Raw genomic sequence first — 18,138 nt, 5'->3', positions numbered from 1 at the left:
GATGGGGTCATTTTTCTTCTTAGTAGCTCACATCGTGCTGTAGTTTAGAGGTGCGACCAAACCAGTGCTGATAACACAGGGATGTTTTCGTTCCTGCTGAGCAGTGCTCACGCAGAGTCCAGACCTGTTCTGCTCCTCACCCCACCCCACCAGGGAGCAGGCTGGGGGGGGCACAAGGAGCTGGGAGGGGACACAGCCGGGACAGCTGACCCCAACTGACCCAAGGGGTATCCCACACCATATGATGTCGTGCTTAGTAATCTATATGTCATACTCAGCAATAAACCTAGGGGCCAAAGCTTTTCCAAAGTTGCTGTTACTCAGGGACGGCTGGGCACTGGTCTGCTGGTGGCGTGTGATTGCTTTTTTATCACGTTGTCTTTGCCATTCTCCCCCCCCCCCCCGAGTTAAACTGTCTTTATCTCAACCCATGAATTTTCTCACTTTTACCCTTCCAATTCTCTCTCCCATCCTGTTGGGGGTGAGTGAGCAGCTGGGTGGGTGTGAGCCACCCACCAGGGTTAACCCACCACAGCAGGGTACAAGTCATTACGCAAAATGCTAGAAGCTTCTGGAAATTTCTTGACTCACCTGCCTCTTAATTGAAGAGCCTGTGGAAATTACCTCCTCAGTAGTTCTTGTGTGGCCTTAGTTAGACAGGTTCATCACTGTGAGAAAATGGTGGCTCTGAGGTCAGGGTTTTTTGGTTTTGTTTTTTTTTTAGCGTTGATGTTCTCTGATTTCTTGCTTCAGGTTCACTAGCTTGAGTCAGTCACTCACAGAAACACACCAATGAACATTAAGAGAGTTAATTATATGTCATCATAATCTCATGCCTTAGGAGCGACAAGTTTGCTTAAGGGCCTAGTGTCATGTACCAGGGATATGCAAGTTATAAAAAAGCTACAAAAAGTGTTAAGATATTTTCACTGTATTTAAAACTAACATTGAAGCACATATCTCATATGCTGATTTTATTTTGTTGCCTATAATGTGTGCCAGCAGTGGAAAAGGATTCTAAAGTGAACAAGGCACTGGGATATTTAGCAGTTTATGGTAGGTGAGATACTTTCTGCCATGACCACTACACTTTTTCCAGTGAAACCGTTATACATCATTTGCAGTGATCCAGCTTTACACATCACAAACGTGACGTGTCCTTGGTGTGGTTAGAGAACCGGACCTTGCTAAGGTGCAGCTCTGTATCTGCTTCAGGATCAGATGTTTCATAACAAGCACAGCAGAGCTTCCAGTGGAATTACTCAGGCACACTCCTGTTAACAAAATTTGGTAATCCTCTAATAAAAACATCCAGTCTGTATCTGGCTTCTACCACATACTACATAACCTTATAATCCTCAGTTTTAATAACATCTGCAGGTTTTGGGAATAAAGTCTTTCAAGTGACAAAACAGATGATGACTCATAGGAGGGAAACCTGGAGGCTGAAGATGGAAGAAGGTTTGTAACAAAATAAAAGGAAAAAGAAAAAGGATTTTTCTCTTTGTTTTTGTTTGGTTTGGTTTTTTTTTTCCCCTGCATCTATGAGAACAATTTCTGATGCATTCAAAGGATTGCTTTTCCTTCAAGAAGGCCACAGTGAAATATTTCTGGTTTTATTCTTTTTTTGCAGGCATCCTTCTGACGAGAGAGTAGGAACAACCACCAACCTAAGGATTTTTCCGTGTGCCCTGGAAAACAGCTGGTTATCCTATTTGACTGGAACTGAAAGACTTCACATTCATAAAATACCCCAGCAAGAGCCTTATTTTGTACAAATGCGTACTAACTCCATGGGGGAAATCTGCACCAACATACCTCATTATATCCCATGGAATACTACTAATAACTCCATACCTTGAGAGTTGAAAACCTTTCTGTAAGCAGGTGGGATTCTCAGTCTTGCTTATTAATGGATACAATCAGAGCTGGTAAAAGCGTAGTCCCTTCATGTGTTTTGCCTCCTATCTTATCCTCTGTTATTCTAGAGCCAAACACCCAGCTTCAGAGATGCTCGAATCCTTTGTGCTGCTGGGTTGGAACTAATGGGCTTCACCTGGTCTCAAGTAAGAATCTGCAGAACCATGCTGCATCTCTGCAGAGATCCTAAAACCTGGCACCATGTGGAGAAACGTTGTTCCACTGCAGAGTTGGAAGAAAAAAAAAAAAAAAAAAAAAAAAAAAAGGCAAACGCAAATATAAACAATACTAAGAGTGTCTTCTGATAGAAGTGACCACTCCTACTTGCTCTCCTTCAGGATGGCCCTGAGGTTGGGAATTAATCTTCTCAGGGGAGGAATTCAGGTGAAAATATTTACCTCAGACAGATACTTCAGAGTGTGCAAAATATTTATGTTAAAATTCTTAAAGGTGAGTCACTTCGAAATTAAAATGGTTTCATTTAATTTTCCTAAAAATGGTTCACCCATACTATGGCCCATTCAACAGTTCAAGAAAACAACTTTAATGACTTACATCAAAATGTCAAAATGGTTTTAAACAATGTAAAAACTCTTGTGTTCCTAATCCCCGAACAGCTGATCTCCAAAACCATTCTCCACAGGGGAACTTAACTACGTGCACAGGCTTACAAAAGCTGCATGAAACTAAGAGATGTTAAGGTCAGAGGAGTGGCTGGAACCTCTGAAATTTCAGATTGTAAATAGGATTTAGGATCCCGTGTTTTCACTGAGGCAACAAAAGTGGATATAATTAACACACATTGTTAAACTTCATTAGTCTCCCAGGGTTTCAGTTATGCTTACAAAAATCAACCCACCAGAATAAATATGGCTAAAAAGGTGGGGAGCCTCTTTACCATGAAAACAATTTTCACTCTACAAAAAAAATGCATGTTGTTTTTTTGGGTTTTTTTCCTGCTGTTCCAAAAGATACAAATAGAATTGTTTTTACCACAAACGGCTTTGAAAAGTACTCAGAGGTTCAGGCCCTGAACTACTCGGCACGCTTTTCAAAGGAGATGGGTATCCAACAGTAAGCCAGACACTTTTTTTTGTTAATAGTAGCATATCACAACATCCACTGTGAAACACCCGCTTCGAGAAAGCCTCCAGGAACTCAACCTGCTCTCCTGCACCCTGCGGTGTTCAAGGACGAAGAACCTCCTCGGGAGCCTCCCAGATGCCACCGAGCGCTGACTTCAGTAAAAGCCCAGGGCTGTTGCTTTTCATAGCTGCTGGTCAGTAATACCTACCTCCACGTACAACATTTGCAGCTGGGCTCTCATCAGAGCAGGAACTGCCGTCTGCTGTCAAAGCCAGGTGGGCTTTTGTCTTCATAAAACACGATTGCCCTGTTTCTGCAGAGCTCTAGCTTGCTCTTGTGCAAAGCAGAGCCTTTGGTGCCTGCAGGTGTCAGCAAGAATTTAAGTGCTAATGGGAGGCTGCTTGTCTGTGGCATGGGAGTACCAAGCTCCTCCTGAGTTTGTAAATAAAACCTCATCATTTTTCACTTTATTTATGTCAGTGACCTGACATGCACATATGACTCTACATTAAAATACAAACTTAGGAATGGGCACAGCTTTCCCGGGTTTGGTGAGGTGTGCCTTATGGTATTGGCAATTGTAATGAAGGTGGTGGGGAATGGGGATGAACTGGGAGACTTCTACAAACAGGTGCTGCTTGCAAGAAGTAAGAGGGTCAGAAGTGTGAACCTTTGGAAATGTATTTAAGGAATTAACCTCATCTTTGCTTCCATAGCTGATGTAACATTAAAGTACAACAGGTCCCGTTGACTCTTTTGGCCAAAGGGAGATATAGCTGTGTGGGGATATGCAGATAAAAGGTGGCTTTTCACTAGTTTTTGGATGCCTAAGTTTTCAGACACCACTTAGTGTCAGGCAGCACTTCAAAGACACTTCGCCTCTCCCAAGGAAATAATGGTAATGCAGATACATCGGCACAGGGCCAGTAGATGATTTTGGTTCCTATGAAGCCTGAGGATTCAGGGAGGATAGGTGAGGCTCAATCCAGGAGTCACAGCCACAGAAAAACCACTAAAAGAGGCAAACTTTTTGCATTCACCTGAAAGCCAGAAAGGAAAATAGATAAAAGACATCAGGAACTTTTTATTTTCTTCCTACGAGAGAATAACGAGTCTTGCATATAGAGAAGTAGTAGATGTTTATCTTAACTTTTTACTAAATATCTTAACTACTATCTCACATGGCATTTTTACACTCAAGCTATGGGAAAAAAAAAATGGTCTTGATCACACTCCTATAAAGCAGGTACAGAGATGGTGGGAAATCTGCACCCAGTCTGGAAACCAGTCAGTTCCCAATGGGGAGGACAGCCTGCCTCGGGTGCAGAAGTTTGTCTGTGATTTGCTTTTATTCAGCCCTTCTGTTAATGACTTGGATGACAGAACAAAAAGGAAACTGATTAAATTCACAGCTGACACCAAGCTGGAAGGGCTGTAAATACACTGTGGGGAAGGATTAGAATTCAAAATGCTCGTGACACGCTGGAGAAACAATAATGGGTGGGGGAAATAAAAAGAGGGAGGTAACTCAAGACAAAGGTAAAATCCCATACTTGGCAGGAATAGCCAACTACAGAAATATAAAATGGAAACAATTGCACAGACAGCAGGTCTGCAGGAAAGGATCAGGCAAAGATCACATTATGATATAGAGAGTAATATTGTCTGCAAGACAAGGGCAGTAGTAGTCCATGCTGGTCGGCTGATGCGCTGAGGTGTTTGTGCACTTCTCTTCCAGCAAGAGGTGCACAGGCCATAGGAGAAGGTGATCTACTCAGCATAGAAGCCTACGAAAATTTAGGAGGAAATCTTAAAAGAATTGGGACTGTGTATCTGAAAAGAGGGAAGGGCCATTGGTACAGAGCTAAACTCTCAAGGTTGCACGAGGCTGTTGCAAAGAAGAGAATAATCTGTCCCCCGTGCCCATAGTGGATACAGCCAAAACAACGGGTTTAATCTGCAGCAAGAACCAGGCTAGAGAGCAGAAAAACCTGTAAGAGCAAGAACAGTTAAGCCATGGCTGATGGTAGATTCTTCATCAATGATGAGTTTTAAGAATGTGATAGACAAGCTTAAGTCACGATTTACATTGGTATGGTTGGTGTACGGTGTCTCTAAATCCCTTTCAGACCTTAGCACAGATACAAAACAAGGAGTCATGAGTGGGCACACCATCACTTTCCCAGCATTCTTTAAAATGGCTTGTATTTCTTTGCACAGTTTGATTTCCTCCTCTTTAACTGCACTGGGTATCCATGATAGTCCATAGCCTTTCAAATAAATTTTCGACGTTATTTAAAGAGAACGCTGGGCTATGTTTTGTTGACATAAAGCAAAGTGTATCCATATTGCAATATGTAAATCAAAAGAGTTTAAACTCTCTTATTTGAAATACTGTCTGATGCTTAAGTGAAAGCGGACCAATCCTTTACATGTAAACATAATGGAAGTTAAACTGAAATTTGTGAAGAAGGAACAGGCCAGTTTTGGGACTCAAACTTTTTGCCTGTAGAAGTATCTGTAATTCCTCCTTTCCTGCCCGCTTGCATCCCTGCTTCCTGCAGTGGCTCCTACCTGCCCTCTCTCACCTTCCTGGCATGCTCCTGAGGACAAGGATGAGCCTGGGCCAGAACTGGGCTTGTTCCTGTAGGAAGGGACCGAGCTTCCCCTTTTTGGTCCTGGAAAGTCCTACTGTGTCCTACTCAAGTAGGAGGCCTCAAGTCTACTGCTGCCAAGGAGGACCCGGCAGCTGGCAGCACCCACAAACCCATCTCCCATCCCAGCAGTGACAACAGAACCATCGCAGCATACGCACGCAGAAGGCAGGGATTAACCTGTTACCAACGGCTGTGTCTCCTTAGTACGCTAGAAGGATGGAAATATCTGAAAATCACGCTCAGTTCATCCGCGATGATCATCAGACACCCGCTATTAAGTGTCATAAAAAGAGAGATCGTTCTGTATTTAGGTATCTGTACGTAACCGCTGCTCATATGTCTGACCTACTGGCCCAACCTCCTGCGGCTCCTGAGCTTTGACTTGAAGCTACACACATCAATAAAGTTGTCCAAATATGCACAATGTGTGCAATGTGCACTTTGAAATAAAAAAAAAAATATCAAGATATTTCTATTTATGGCCATTGGAGAGTGAACTTGCGAAAAGTCTTGTGTTTATTTCTTGTCTCCTCTCAAACAGCAAACCCCTCTGCAGATTAATGCTATGCAGCAGAAAAGATAAACATTTAAAAAAGGATCAGGGAATTAATGCAAACACAAATAATAACGTAAATTATCTAATAATAGCTGGGTTCCATCCCTACTTTTTTACATTACATGTTTATATTTTTTTATCCATGTATGACGATGAAATTCTATTAAATTAGTCTGACAGACCTTGAATGAGTTTCTGAATGCAGCTTTTCCAAAAAGTTTACTTAACAGTTCACCTCTCCCTCACTCTTACGAAATGATTTCTTCTCAAGCTATTAAAGAGGAAGAATTTCAAGAATTTTTCAAATTGGCTAATGTACAGTAGTTTGACAGTTGCATGATCTTCTGTTTTCAAGAGAAATTATACCCCAGAGAGAACAGTGTTGTTTCCCTTTTGTGTATTTATTTAACTTGATTTTTTATGGGTAATGCCCTGAAAAGCTGGAAATGCACATAGCTCTTTTGCAAGAATATTATAAATGGTTGCTTATCTCATGCACTAAATATCTTTATTTCTTTAAATAGAAACACCAAGTCAAGGAACAGGAATAAGCAGAAAGAGTAAGCCTAGACCAGCGACAGATTTTCTGTCTGCTACAGCAAGATTTTTCATTTTCTTTTGTTTTTTCTCTCCTTATAGCAATTGCAAACGAGCTCCTCCACCATGATTTCTACAGGACGAGGTGCTGCTTGCCACCCGGCGCCAGCCCTGTGCTCACCACACAGGCTAAAACCGCCCAGCCCAGGACGAAGCCCCCCTCTCCTGAGCACCGGACCCCCACTAGACATTAACAGGCTGCATTGGACAACATGACAGGCACTAAATAGCCAAAGTCTTTGCGCCTTTGCGGACGCCCTGACAGCACTTCTGCTTTCTAAATCCCGCCTGAGTCGGCAGCGCTGCTCATGGCTCTACGGATGAAAACCAACGCTGCGGGCTTTACCCGCAGACCCGCCGGCAGCTGCTGGGACATGCCAGACGTCACGCGGGGCTGGCGCCGGGCTCGCAGGCAATCGCTGCGCGCAGCACGGACGATACCATGCCAAACTCAACACGTGGAAGTTTTGGTGCCCTGCAGTCTCTGTACAGCAAGCCGGTAACTCCCACACACCAACAAACACCGGATGGCCATGCTGCTGCCTGACGACCCACCAGCGTAACTGGCTCCCTGGCTGGGACCGTGACTCAGAAGTGGCAGAAATTGCCCTGAGCTGAAGGAGCAGATTAGGTTCCCAAAGATGTTGACTCTGCTTCCCTCGGGCTACAAACATCCCCCTTCTTTTAGCGGCCCTCGCCTCAGCCATACGTGGAGAAAAGCAGTCAGCTCCATCACCCGCTGCAGAAGACATAAAACCTGCATTCTCTGGGTGTCATTTTTATGGAGAATCATTCTACCATAAAACCACTGAGAGCAGATCCAACTGCTGGAGACACAAAACAAGGCTACTGCTTGCTACAAAAGGATGCTCTCCTATGCGGTGTTTCTTCACCACGTTTAACTCTATGCTGGACAAATCAAATTATGTTGAGAGGCAGGGTGATGCAATGGGATGATGACACCACACAACAAACCCACCAACCAACCAACCCTGAAGGTCACGGCGCAGATTGAGAACCTGTGAGCAGAGCCGCGTATAAAGTCCATTGTAAAGTCCATGAGTAAAACTAAATCTGGGGGGTTTTATGTCATCTAGAGAGCCTTGCAGAAGTTGTTTTGATGATTCTGTCTTGTATAGCCCAGGCAACTCCAGGACATTGCATGAAATTCAGGATACAATAGATCCTGCACAACTGGGACAAAAGCAGAGGTCTATTTTTTAAACTGGGATTGCAACACAAGTACAAGTGCACAGTCAGGTAGCTGTGGGCTTTCCTCCCATTAACCGCTGTCTTCTTTAAAGGCTGTTAGCCCATTATTCAGCACCTCTTTTTAACCAGAAAACTAAAAACATAGGCAGGGGGTAACAATAGACTAATGACACACCTGGTTAGTACTTAGCGACTTCCCTCTTTCAGACCCAGACTCAATGCCAAATCACCCTGGCAAGTGCATTTCTTGTAGTTATCAGCCCTTCTCCTTTTTAAAATACACCTTTCTGACAGCAGCCCAGAGCTAGTATTTCCTTTTCATTCTCTGAAGTGCAGAGCACTACAAATACATCATTTAGCTTTGCTGCAGTCCTTTCTGTCCCTTTGATCATCTCCTTTACACCCTTCTGCATTTCGGCTTCATTCCCGCATGTGCAGTACATCAAAAAAGAGCTTTGCCGCAACTACCTTGGGCTTTTCAGGGTTTTTTTTTTTCAGGGACAGAATCCCAGCCGGTGTAAAACAGCACAAATGCTACTGAAGTCAGCAGCATTATTGTATTTAAGCCAGCTAAAATTCTGACCCTAGTTCCTATTTCAAAATGCCTTATAATTCAACTAAAGCTTTAAAATTCTTTTCCTGGAGTACTAAGTGCTGGCTTGGAAATTTCCTTGCAGAAGTGTTAAACTCAATTGCAGTCCATTACTTCATGACTCAAGGAGTAAACCATGAATGATGCTCCTTGCTTCCTTCCATTCATCATATCCCCTTAAAAAATGGTTTATTATGCTAAGAAATAGTTTTTCTAATAGTACCTAGGCTGGACAGTTGCTTCTTGCATTTTACAAACTTAAACCACCCTCCTTTGCATTTGGCTAGTTGTTAGCTGAACATTTTTTCATATATTTATAAAACATGATTATAAAACATTTTACTTCTTTCAAATGCTTTAAAACCAAGCAATTTCATAGTATTACCATGTTGCAAGTCTGGATTTCTCCAGCTCAGAGACTGCCAATGAAAGAACTTGGGAAAAGGCTGCAAAGCAGGTAGTGTTAGGCTTGGGGTGATGGGCAATCCTGGCTCTTGGTCTTAGAGTTCAGCTTCCACTGAGCACTGTATGGTTCCCACGAGCACAGTAATCTGAACAACTCATAAATACCCTGAAGAAAAGAAATACTAGTTGTCCTAACTCATAGATTAGGAACTGAAACCCAGGGCTAAAGTAACAAGTTCAATATCCCAAGCAGAACTTAACTCTGTATTTCCAGTCCCTGGCTAATGATCCAAGCAGTGGACACCCCTTTAGCTCTACTCTCCTTCATACAGAAAGAAAAAGAATCAGCTTTCAGATGATTGAGTATCTCAGATCTGATGTAGAATAGGATAGCAGTAAGATTAACACATACAATTTTACCATTCCAGAAGCTGACAGTCCCATTCCTTACCCAGCTGGCAGGAGACATGAACTGGGAAAAAGGATTTTCTTTGCAATTTTCTCGAGTTGAGAATTGTTCCTGAGTAATAAGAGCTACTCTTTTCTCTCTACAGAAATCTCAGCCTGTTAAATTGCTCTTGCGATGGCTGAATCCACATTTCAGCTACAACAGTGGGAAGCGCTGCAGGCAGGGCAATGCCCTCAAGAGGAGAGCATTTCTCAGTTCACGGGATGATGAAACACATGTGAACTCTCCGTGCTCCAGCCAGCTTCTGGGAAACCATTTCTCTGTGCCTCGGTCTGATGTTGCACTCACTGCCTCAGTACTGCTTACTTCTCTCTTTGGAAAAAAATCACCGCTGTCTCAAAAAAAAGAAGAAAAAAATTACTTCAGTGGAGCAGATAAGCTGGCAAGTGAAGTTGCAGACGGTAGCCCTAAAACTTTACAGAGAAGCATCACTGAAATGTACCTCGACATCTGACAGTTTGAATTCTGCCCTTCAGGTTTTAAAACCACAGAAACTTTGGTATACATCCATGTGGAACAGTTCATGCTGCTCAAGCACCACTTTCAATTTTGGCTAATAAAGAAATAAAAAAGCAAACCAGCTCCATGACAACCAGCACGTAAGTGAGCGAACTGCCCAACTGTGCCTTAATAAAGCTCCCTCTCGCTGCACGGCATGTTGAAGGTCGCTTGTTTTAGATAAGCACATGAAGTCATCAAAAGGAAGATTAATTTAAAAGCTTGCTAACTTTTTTCCTTTTTTTTTTGGAATGTCAGTGAGGACTGAGAGCCAGACTAACAAAGTAACTGAAAAAGGACAAAGTGTTCACCCTGCCCAAAATGAAAATGCCTACAACTTCTTCCCCCCTCCCACGGTTCTCCCGGTGACGCCTCCCCTGAGCCAGCGTTACCTAACTTTTGCACAAACACGCAGTTCCCACAAGCATCAACTTCAAACAGCTCTGGCTTTCTGTCTGATCACATCTCTGTTGAGGGGAGCAGAGGCAAAGAGCTACTACTGAGGCGTTCTGCAACTCTGCAAGGTAATCGACTGGTTGCATTTTTACTTTTCGTTTGTAATGCCTAACCAGTGGTTAAGTAGATTGACCAAAAAAAGCCTCTTGGCAAACTGTCTTGCTGGAATTTGTAGCAGGAGGAAAATCTCAATACAAACTCAAAAATAGATTAAACAACGCTTTGGCTTACTTGCTTCCTGCAGGGAAAAAGAAGCAGTTTTTAAGATCAAGATCTAGCGTAAAATATAAAATCACTAGCATTTTAGTCATGGGTGTCAGTTGTATGTGTTTAAACATGCATATGCATTCTGACTTAGTTTCAATTCATCACATTAGACAGATTTAGAAAGCAGCAGTCGACCGGGACCATGCTCCAGCTGTTTTGCTCAGCACTGCCACAGACTGCATGCCTTTCTCCGCCGCCATACTGCTGAAAAAAGCCCTTAATTCTTTGTAGCTTCTTGTACCTTTTGCAGGCTCTGAACTGCCAAGATGCTTCTGCTGCTTTCTCTGGTCACTGGGCTTGCCCTGTCTGCCTCTGGTGTCGTGACAGCCAAAGAAACCGATCCAAGCCAAGAGTCATTTCATGACGTACAGAAAAAAGTGAACGACCTCTGGCAGAATTTGCTCCACCCAGCAATGCCTGGTAATGAGACTGATGGGATGATTTACGCCACTTGTGAAATGAAACCCAGCTCCAAAATAGATGCTGACAAGCCACAAGTGACTGGACAAGTCTTATTCAGACAGCATTACTCACATGGAAGATTAGAAGCCATTTTTTACTTGGATGGGTTTCCGTTGGATAATAATCAATCTGGTAGAGCTATACACATCCATGAGCTTGGGGATCTCAGCAACGGCTGTGATTCTACAGGAGGACATTATAACCCTTTCGGTGTGAATCACCCCCGTCACCCAGGGGATTTTGGCAACTTCTTTCCTAAAGAAGGCAAAATCAGAAAATACAAAACAAATCTCTTTGCCACTATGTTTGGTCCATATTCCATCATGGGCAGATCCGTTGTGATCCATGAGCAGGAAGACGACATGGGCAAGGGCAACAATAAGGCCAGTTTGGAAAATGGAAATGCTGGGAAACGTCTGGCTTGCTGTGTGATTGGGATATGCAACAAGAACTTGTGGGAAGAGAAACTGTCTGAGGTTACAGACAAGAAGAAGAGAGGGCTCAACAAACGAACATAGAACCAGGCTTATGTGAAGATCAACAAGCTGGTTACAGCCTGGGCAGCACAAAGTAGCTTAGGCTGTGCCATTGGCCACTAAGATACACGGCTAAAGGATTCCCATTTCCATTTGCTTGCTCCTCTCAGAAATGCGTATCACTCTGTAGAGCCTCCTTTCTGTAAGCCCATCAATAAAAACAGCATCAACTCAACCTTGTGATGTATTTTCTTGAAAAGATTCCCTTTTATGCAGTTTGGGAGTTGAATGCATGTAAGGAAGAGTGCTAACAGAGCTGGCTGATAGTCTGTAAAGAGCCTGTGCACTGTAAGGGGCTCTTAAGGGATCCCAAGTTAGATACTAAAGGAAAAAAAAGTTAATATGGATAAGTAAGAAACTGCTTCTCATTAGATGCTATCCTCTATTTAGCTGCAAATCTGAAAGGCAAAAAGATCTCTGTGCTTTCAACAGTGTTGGGTGTTGTGTTGCAAGACCTGGATAATGGATTTCCCCTAAAAATAAAGGGAAGTACAGACATTTCTGTTTTAAACTTTAGATCCATTACATTATTCTACTTGTATTTTCAGGTTTTACTCACAAACACGTATAAGCTTCTTATCTATTTTAAATTGTCCACATGGCTATAGCTAAGTCACACTGTTTACATCTGAATGCAGATTTAAAAGAAATATTCCCGTCTACCACCACTCCCCAGCAAACATTCCCTAAAGCTTCTAGTTTGTGCCTGTTAGTAACTAAGTTGTATACAAAAGTTTTAATGCTGCTTAGATGATGATAAATTTAGCAGACCAGAGATAAATATTATTTTCAAAGCCAAAAAATACTGAGTGTGTTTCTTCATACAAAAATGTAGGAAGTAAATCAGTCAATTTAGCCTGGGAGAAGTGACAGTGAAAAGATTTAAGTCAGATAATTTTCAGACTTAAAACTCTCACTCAATAAAGCTTTACTTTCTTAATTTAACACAACTCACTGAAAACACTAAAACGCTACCTCATGACTATCATTCATCTGATACTGAGAAGAGAAAAGGGAACAAGCAGGTAGAACAAGCGTATCAGGAAATGTTTTTATTAAAGATGACAAAATGTATGTTGTGCAGTTAATCCAGGCAGCAACAAAAGATTTCAAATAAATTAAACTGCGTATCTTAGAAAGTAAAGCTGCAAAACAGAAGCTAGTAAACAAAATCCTATTTTTTAGAAATGTAGCAGACTTTCAACTTAATCTCAGTTAAGATTTTGAAATACATTCCTGAGCTCATATGGATTAAAGAAATTCCACTGTCTTTATTATACAAATTTCCATATGCTTAAAAATAGTCTCACTTAGAAAAGAAGCAGCATTCTAAAAGATGCTTCTTAATCTGTCATTTTCACACACTTATTTTACAAATTCAGTGAACATTGTTTTTCAAATAACCACAACATCGTAGTTTCAAATTAAATCCTTCTCACAGATAATACATGAATTCACTTTTAGGTGAGACAACCTCCTTAAAATCAGTTTGCGAAATGCATCTTCCCCATACCCCTGCCACAACATTCCCTTCCCAGTTTGCTTCCCCAGAGCCCAATACCAAAACCACTTATATGTATGGATGCAATTCCTGCATTTCTAAAGTCCTAGAAAAAGGGAACACATTTCTAAAAAAAACCCCAAAACCAACCAACCAAACCCACCCCATCCCCCCCCAAACCTAAAGTAGTGTTGATTCCACAACAAAACAATTAATTTACTGGGGAAAAAAAAAATCATCATTCTAATAGCACAACATCAATTAAAGCAATATCCAAGGAAGATACTGACAAGAATATTCAATTAGTTAGCACATAGCGCAGCAAAGATGTCTTACTTCTACAAGTCTCCTGGCTTTGAAGTCTTGTCTTCCTGGGAAAAGGCTAAAAACATAGCTAGAATACACATTCACCAGAGCAGAAAGGAGAGGGACAGTATTGCAGCAGTGATAGAGCACTAAAAGTGATGTTTCCAGAGATCTAGATATCGCACTGCAATTTAATGATCGCAAAGATATAAAAATGGCATCTAAGAGGGAGAATGGCGTGAGGATAATTACCAAGATGTCCTAATTGTTGGGTTGTACATCTCTATTTTCTCACAGAAAAAAACATACTAAAAAGAATCAATGAATAAGGTACTAAAAAGCTGTTGGTCCAGTACTGCTTCTACCTGCTCGAATTTTTGCACCAAGCTCTTCATTAATTAATAGCATTAACTGGCTGCTAAGGGACGAGGAGCAAAATGGTAACTCGCACAACTGTGGGTCAGGAAAGACACAGGACAGGGAAACAATATAACACCCTCAACACTTCTGAGCTCAGCTACATGAAATCTTGACCTTCTTATTTGCTTGCCTCAGTTTTGACTGCATTGATATTTAGCTCTGCGCAGGATTAGTCTGTGAAAGATGGAAAAGAATACATCTTGAATAAAATGCTACTTCATGTGACATTCAAGCATTAAAGGAAAAAATCCTGCCACATTCTCCTGGAGATTTCAGTTTCTGCAGCTATTTCTCTTCTGACTTGTCAGTACTGTCATATAAATGAGTCAATAATGCAGTCAGTTACAATTAATGGGAACAGCATAACAATCTTTCAAATACTTAAGCTCTTCTTGGTTTTTCAGGTGCTGAGGAACTTAAGTGGTGATCAGGATAATGAAAGAAAAACTTTTTACTGCTTCATGTGCCTAATACGCTTAAATATACAGATGGTTTTTGTTCCTAAGGGCTGCTGCTTAGTTCAGTGAAATGCTGCAATGTCAGATTACCTTTAAAGAGAAAGGAAACATCTTTGAAGAGCAGCGTGAGTATGGCTTTATTGCCTGCAGACAGACACGGAAAGGGTTACACAAATGCACCTGCTAGGGAAAACACATGAGAACAGAGACAAGCCACATTTTTCACCTTCCCACTATCATTCCTTATATTTATATGTAATAATTTACATGCAGCTTTTCTTCTGCTGAATACAAACTGTTCATGGACTCTGACACCTTGATTATGGCAGCACCTGCTAGCTCATCTTCCATATACAGAAGAGTTTGTCAGTATTGCTAATATAAACTCTGTTTATTCAGTAGCTGACAAGTGGGCTGTAAAAATTTGCAGCTGGCAGTTATTTGTCAAAGGAGGACTCAATCTGGGAGGGATTTTCCTTTTTATTAGTAGTATTTTATTAAATTTGGTTTAATTCTCTCTGATTGGTTTCAAGTTCTAGGACTGAGAAATGAACATTTACAGACAATTAGGTCCCAAGCCAGCAGAAAAATTGCCTTGACGGCTGCTGGCCCATAGAAGCTCCGCAGCTGCAGAGACTATTCCTTATGCTACAAACAGGAGAGCAAAGACATGCCTCTCCTTCTCCAACAGCTGCTAACTTCAACATGAAGTATTCCCTTGTTGCTGCCTTCCTAGGAGCAGAGTGGCACAGCTCCAGCATTAGGAGCGAGCTAGGGAATGACACAGCAGCCTCCCTTTTCCCCAGTTATTATCGGAGTGTTTTCCTATGACTAAACATCAACAAGGGAAGAAGTTTAAGAAAGCGGCAACAATGCAAATAAACCTTCTATCACACCACAGACTGGTGAAATGAGGAGGAAAGGAACAGTTATCCTTAATTCCAAAACATAAGAAAATTAAAAAGACACAGATTCCTTTAAAAAGGAGGGCACAGATGGAGTAGGCTGAAATCTACCAGCCGATACTCAGCCCGAGGGCTGTTCCAGCTCCTGTAAGTTGAGGAATGCAATTCCAGTAACTGAGAGAGCCAAGTAGGTGGACAGCGCATCACTGGTTCTCCTCTTGCTGTTCTCCTTGCTTTGGAACAGCATTGCCGTTTCTCACAGAAAGACTTCTGGCTTCTCTGATGATGTTTCCTTCAGAGCGTCATTAAATTGGGTTCTCAGTGTCTGGTGAAATAACTCCCTGCATTTTCATGAGATGAGCTGGGAGAGGGAAGGAAAAATTTCGTACAGCTGAGAAGATATAAAGGTTTGTAATGAGAGAACTATATACATGCAGGGATGGTTTTCAGAACCTTCCTATAAGGGAATAGTGATTTTATTCTAAGGATGTACTTACAGTCACTATATGTAAAGAGAAACTGAACACAGCCTGAGAAACAAGCAAAAGCTTGCAGCCTTAAGATGCTTCTCAATTTATCGTTCCAAATTTTTCATCCTTGGAAGACACTCCTAACCATTAAAATACAGTCCAGCACTAGGACCACTAGAAGCCTAGTGATAATGTGATAAATCATTATCATTGGTTTCTTTGCTACACTAATGTAAATTATATCAATCTATGTAGAAACTTCAAATCATTACAAAAAACCAACACAATTAAACCTCATCACTAATTTTCTCCTTTACGTAATTTAAATTTTTGGTACACTGTAGCCAAAACTAACAGAAAAACACCTTTATTAAACAAATATTAACAGTTCAATGTAAAAATCAACCCTACGGCATACTGTTTCCCTGATCATATTTGCAGCAGCACAGACACCGCAAAAGGATTACAGTGAGATGCTCGAGGGCCTGGATTTCATACCTCAAGCCAAACTGTTATCCAAATATTCACAGTTTTCAGCAGAATCAGATGGGTTCTTGTTTTCGGATTCAGGGAGCTCCTCAAAGCTGTTATTTGTGTGTGCAGTTGTAACACTGAGCCCTCCGTGCCTTCCAGGGTCCTCAGTATGCACGTCATCCACAGTGCTGCTATTTCGATCCCCTCTTTCATTTGGAATTTCACAATCGCTCTCTGAGGTTTCGTCATTGTCTTTCAGGGCCTCAGTTTCAGCTGTTTGTTCATTCTCTGAGTTTGAGGGATCTGTGGGGTTGGATGGGTCAGGGCTGGAAAGTGGGAACTCTCCCTCAGATGAACTATTAAGCTCTGCTCCAACCACCCTCTTCTGCTCCCCTGCAGAAGTGCCTGCTCTTTTCCCTTCCAGTTCTGCAACTGCCTGCTCTGTCAGCTTAATTATCTGACTTCCAAGCTTGTTTATTTCTTCTTCCTCAGAAGGTAGTTGGGGTAATGAAGGATAAAAATGTTTAGTTTGGTTTCTGTTATTTAAGTTTGTTCCCTCTGGAGCCAGGGACGCACTTGCAACAGCACAAGTTTCAGCACGTTCTCCCTTCTGTTCTGCTGAAAGAGAAATGGAATAGCAAGATGTTCTAGTGAGTCACAGGTATTTATGATGTATCTCACCTGAAGACCATCACCACCAGTGCCAGACCACAGAGAAATTCACCTCAGTAAGTAATTTCTAAGAGTGATTCCCTACTGCATCCCAGGCCCATTTCTTAAGACGATAAGCAATCGACACTAAGTTTCTTGCTGGATCTGGCCCTGTTTTGGACCCTGTCTTTCCCTAACACCAATAACTCTAACAGTCATAGTGGATACCGTACTGTAGAACAGCAGGGTCATTTTTTCAGAGGAATATGAACTCTAAGCAATGCACTCAGCTACAGAAATTTTTGGCACAGCTTAACATTAATCCCCACATCGCTACCACCTTCAGGGGTTAACACAAGCTCTATTTATTTGAAGCTTTTCACAGGCTTTCCTCTAATAATGAAGTTTGATTATTGGTCCTGCAACATTTTTCCTAACATAAAAGATTATTCTTATTTGGGCAACAGCATAAAACAAAGCAGCAGTGGAAGGATTTTAAATATACCGTTATACCAAAAGGCAAACACTGAACAAAGTGTCAGAATAGAGAAAACAGCCATGTGTAAACACACAGCTTTGTCAAAGAGAGAGAATTTGTCCTCATCTCAGTTAAGGACAAAAAGCCTAATTGAAAATAAGCTTGTGAAGTCAAGTAAGAAAAATTAGGAAATGCCAGAAGTACAGCTGCATTGACAGCTTAAAACGACTCTTGTCATGCAGATGCATTATCTTTTAGTATGTGAGCATTTACACTATTTCTCCCGCAAGAATTCTGCCTCATGCAATGCACAGGACAGCCTGGCTGCAGGGACGGACCAGAGCTACACAGTACAGGAGCCTACTGTCTCTATCAGACCGGCCTCATTTGCAATTTGGGAGCTACCGAGTGAGTGAGACAAGGGTTGGAATGAAGGGAACAGACACTCTTACTACCATTAAGGAAGCTAGGAATGCTACTTTGAAGAGCTGGAATTTAAGTATGTGGAAAAGGCAGGGATAAATTAATTTTCAAAAGGTGATCACCCACTGGATCTAATCCTCATTATCTGAGCACTCAGCTGGAAACCTAGGAGCTTGTTTTGCAGTACTGCTCTGCTCCTGTTGCATATCTGAACACACATACTCAAAGTACTCCAAAAAGAGCCCAAACTTATGTACCTCAAATTGGCACTCAAAATTAGCAGGGACTCTACCTTACTCTGTGTAACTCAGTTTCCCCCCTCTGCAGTGGGATAACACC

At 41.8% G+C, this 18,138-nt stretch overlaps 2 protein-coding genes across 5 annotated transcripts in view; one reads left to right on the top strand and one right to left on the bottom strand.

The window, feature by feature from the left end:
- Positions 1-10,409: 10,409 nt before the first annotated feature.
- Positions 10,410-11,888, top strand: SOD3 (superoxide dismutase 3). Of its 2 annotated transcripts, none has more exons than XM_049795620.1 (2): positions 10,410-10,516; positions 10,966-11,888. In XM_049795620.1, the coding sequence occupies exon 2, from the start codon at positions 10,982-10,984 to the stop codon at positions 11,693-11,695; it is 714 nt and encodes a 237-aa protein (XP_049651577.1). In that variant the 5' UTR covers positions 10,410-10,516; positions 10,966-10,981; the 3' UTR covers positions 11,696-11,888. The 2 variants fall into 2 exon arrangements, with proteins under 2 accessions (XP_049651577.1, XP_049651587.1); XM_049795630.1 differs by having other exon boundaries at positions 10,947-11,888.
- Positions 11,889-12,750: 862 nt separating this feature from the next.
- CCDC149 (coiled-coil domain containing 149) overlaps positions 12,751-18,138 on the bottom strand; it is a 55,006-nt gene continuing 49,618 nt past the window's right edge. For 2 of the 3 annotated variants that reach the window (XM_049795345.1, XM_049795365.1), the window contains 2 exons: positions 16,272-16,865; positions 12,751-15,664 (listed from right to left, as the gene is read on the bottom strand). In XM_049795345.1, the coding sequence (XP_049651302.1) occupies positions 16,273-16,865 (593 nt within the window). In that variant the 3' untranslated portion in view covers positions 12,751-15,664; position 16,272. The remainder of the gene's footprint in view (positions 15,665-16,271; positions 16,866-18,138) is intronic. The other variant, XM_049795355.1, reaches the window with a different exon arrangement.

This window comes from Accipiter gentilis, chromosome 3 (genome assembly GCF_929443795.1).
Source record: "Accipiter gentilis chromosome 3, bAccGen1.1, whole genome shotgun sequence".
Lineage (NCBI taxonomy): Eukaryota > Metazoa > Chordata > Aves > Accipitriformes > Accipitridae > Astur > Astur gentilis.
The sequence above is the reverse complement of the archived record's forward strand: the minus strand, read 5'-3'. Positions and strand labels throughout refer to the sequence as shown.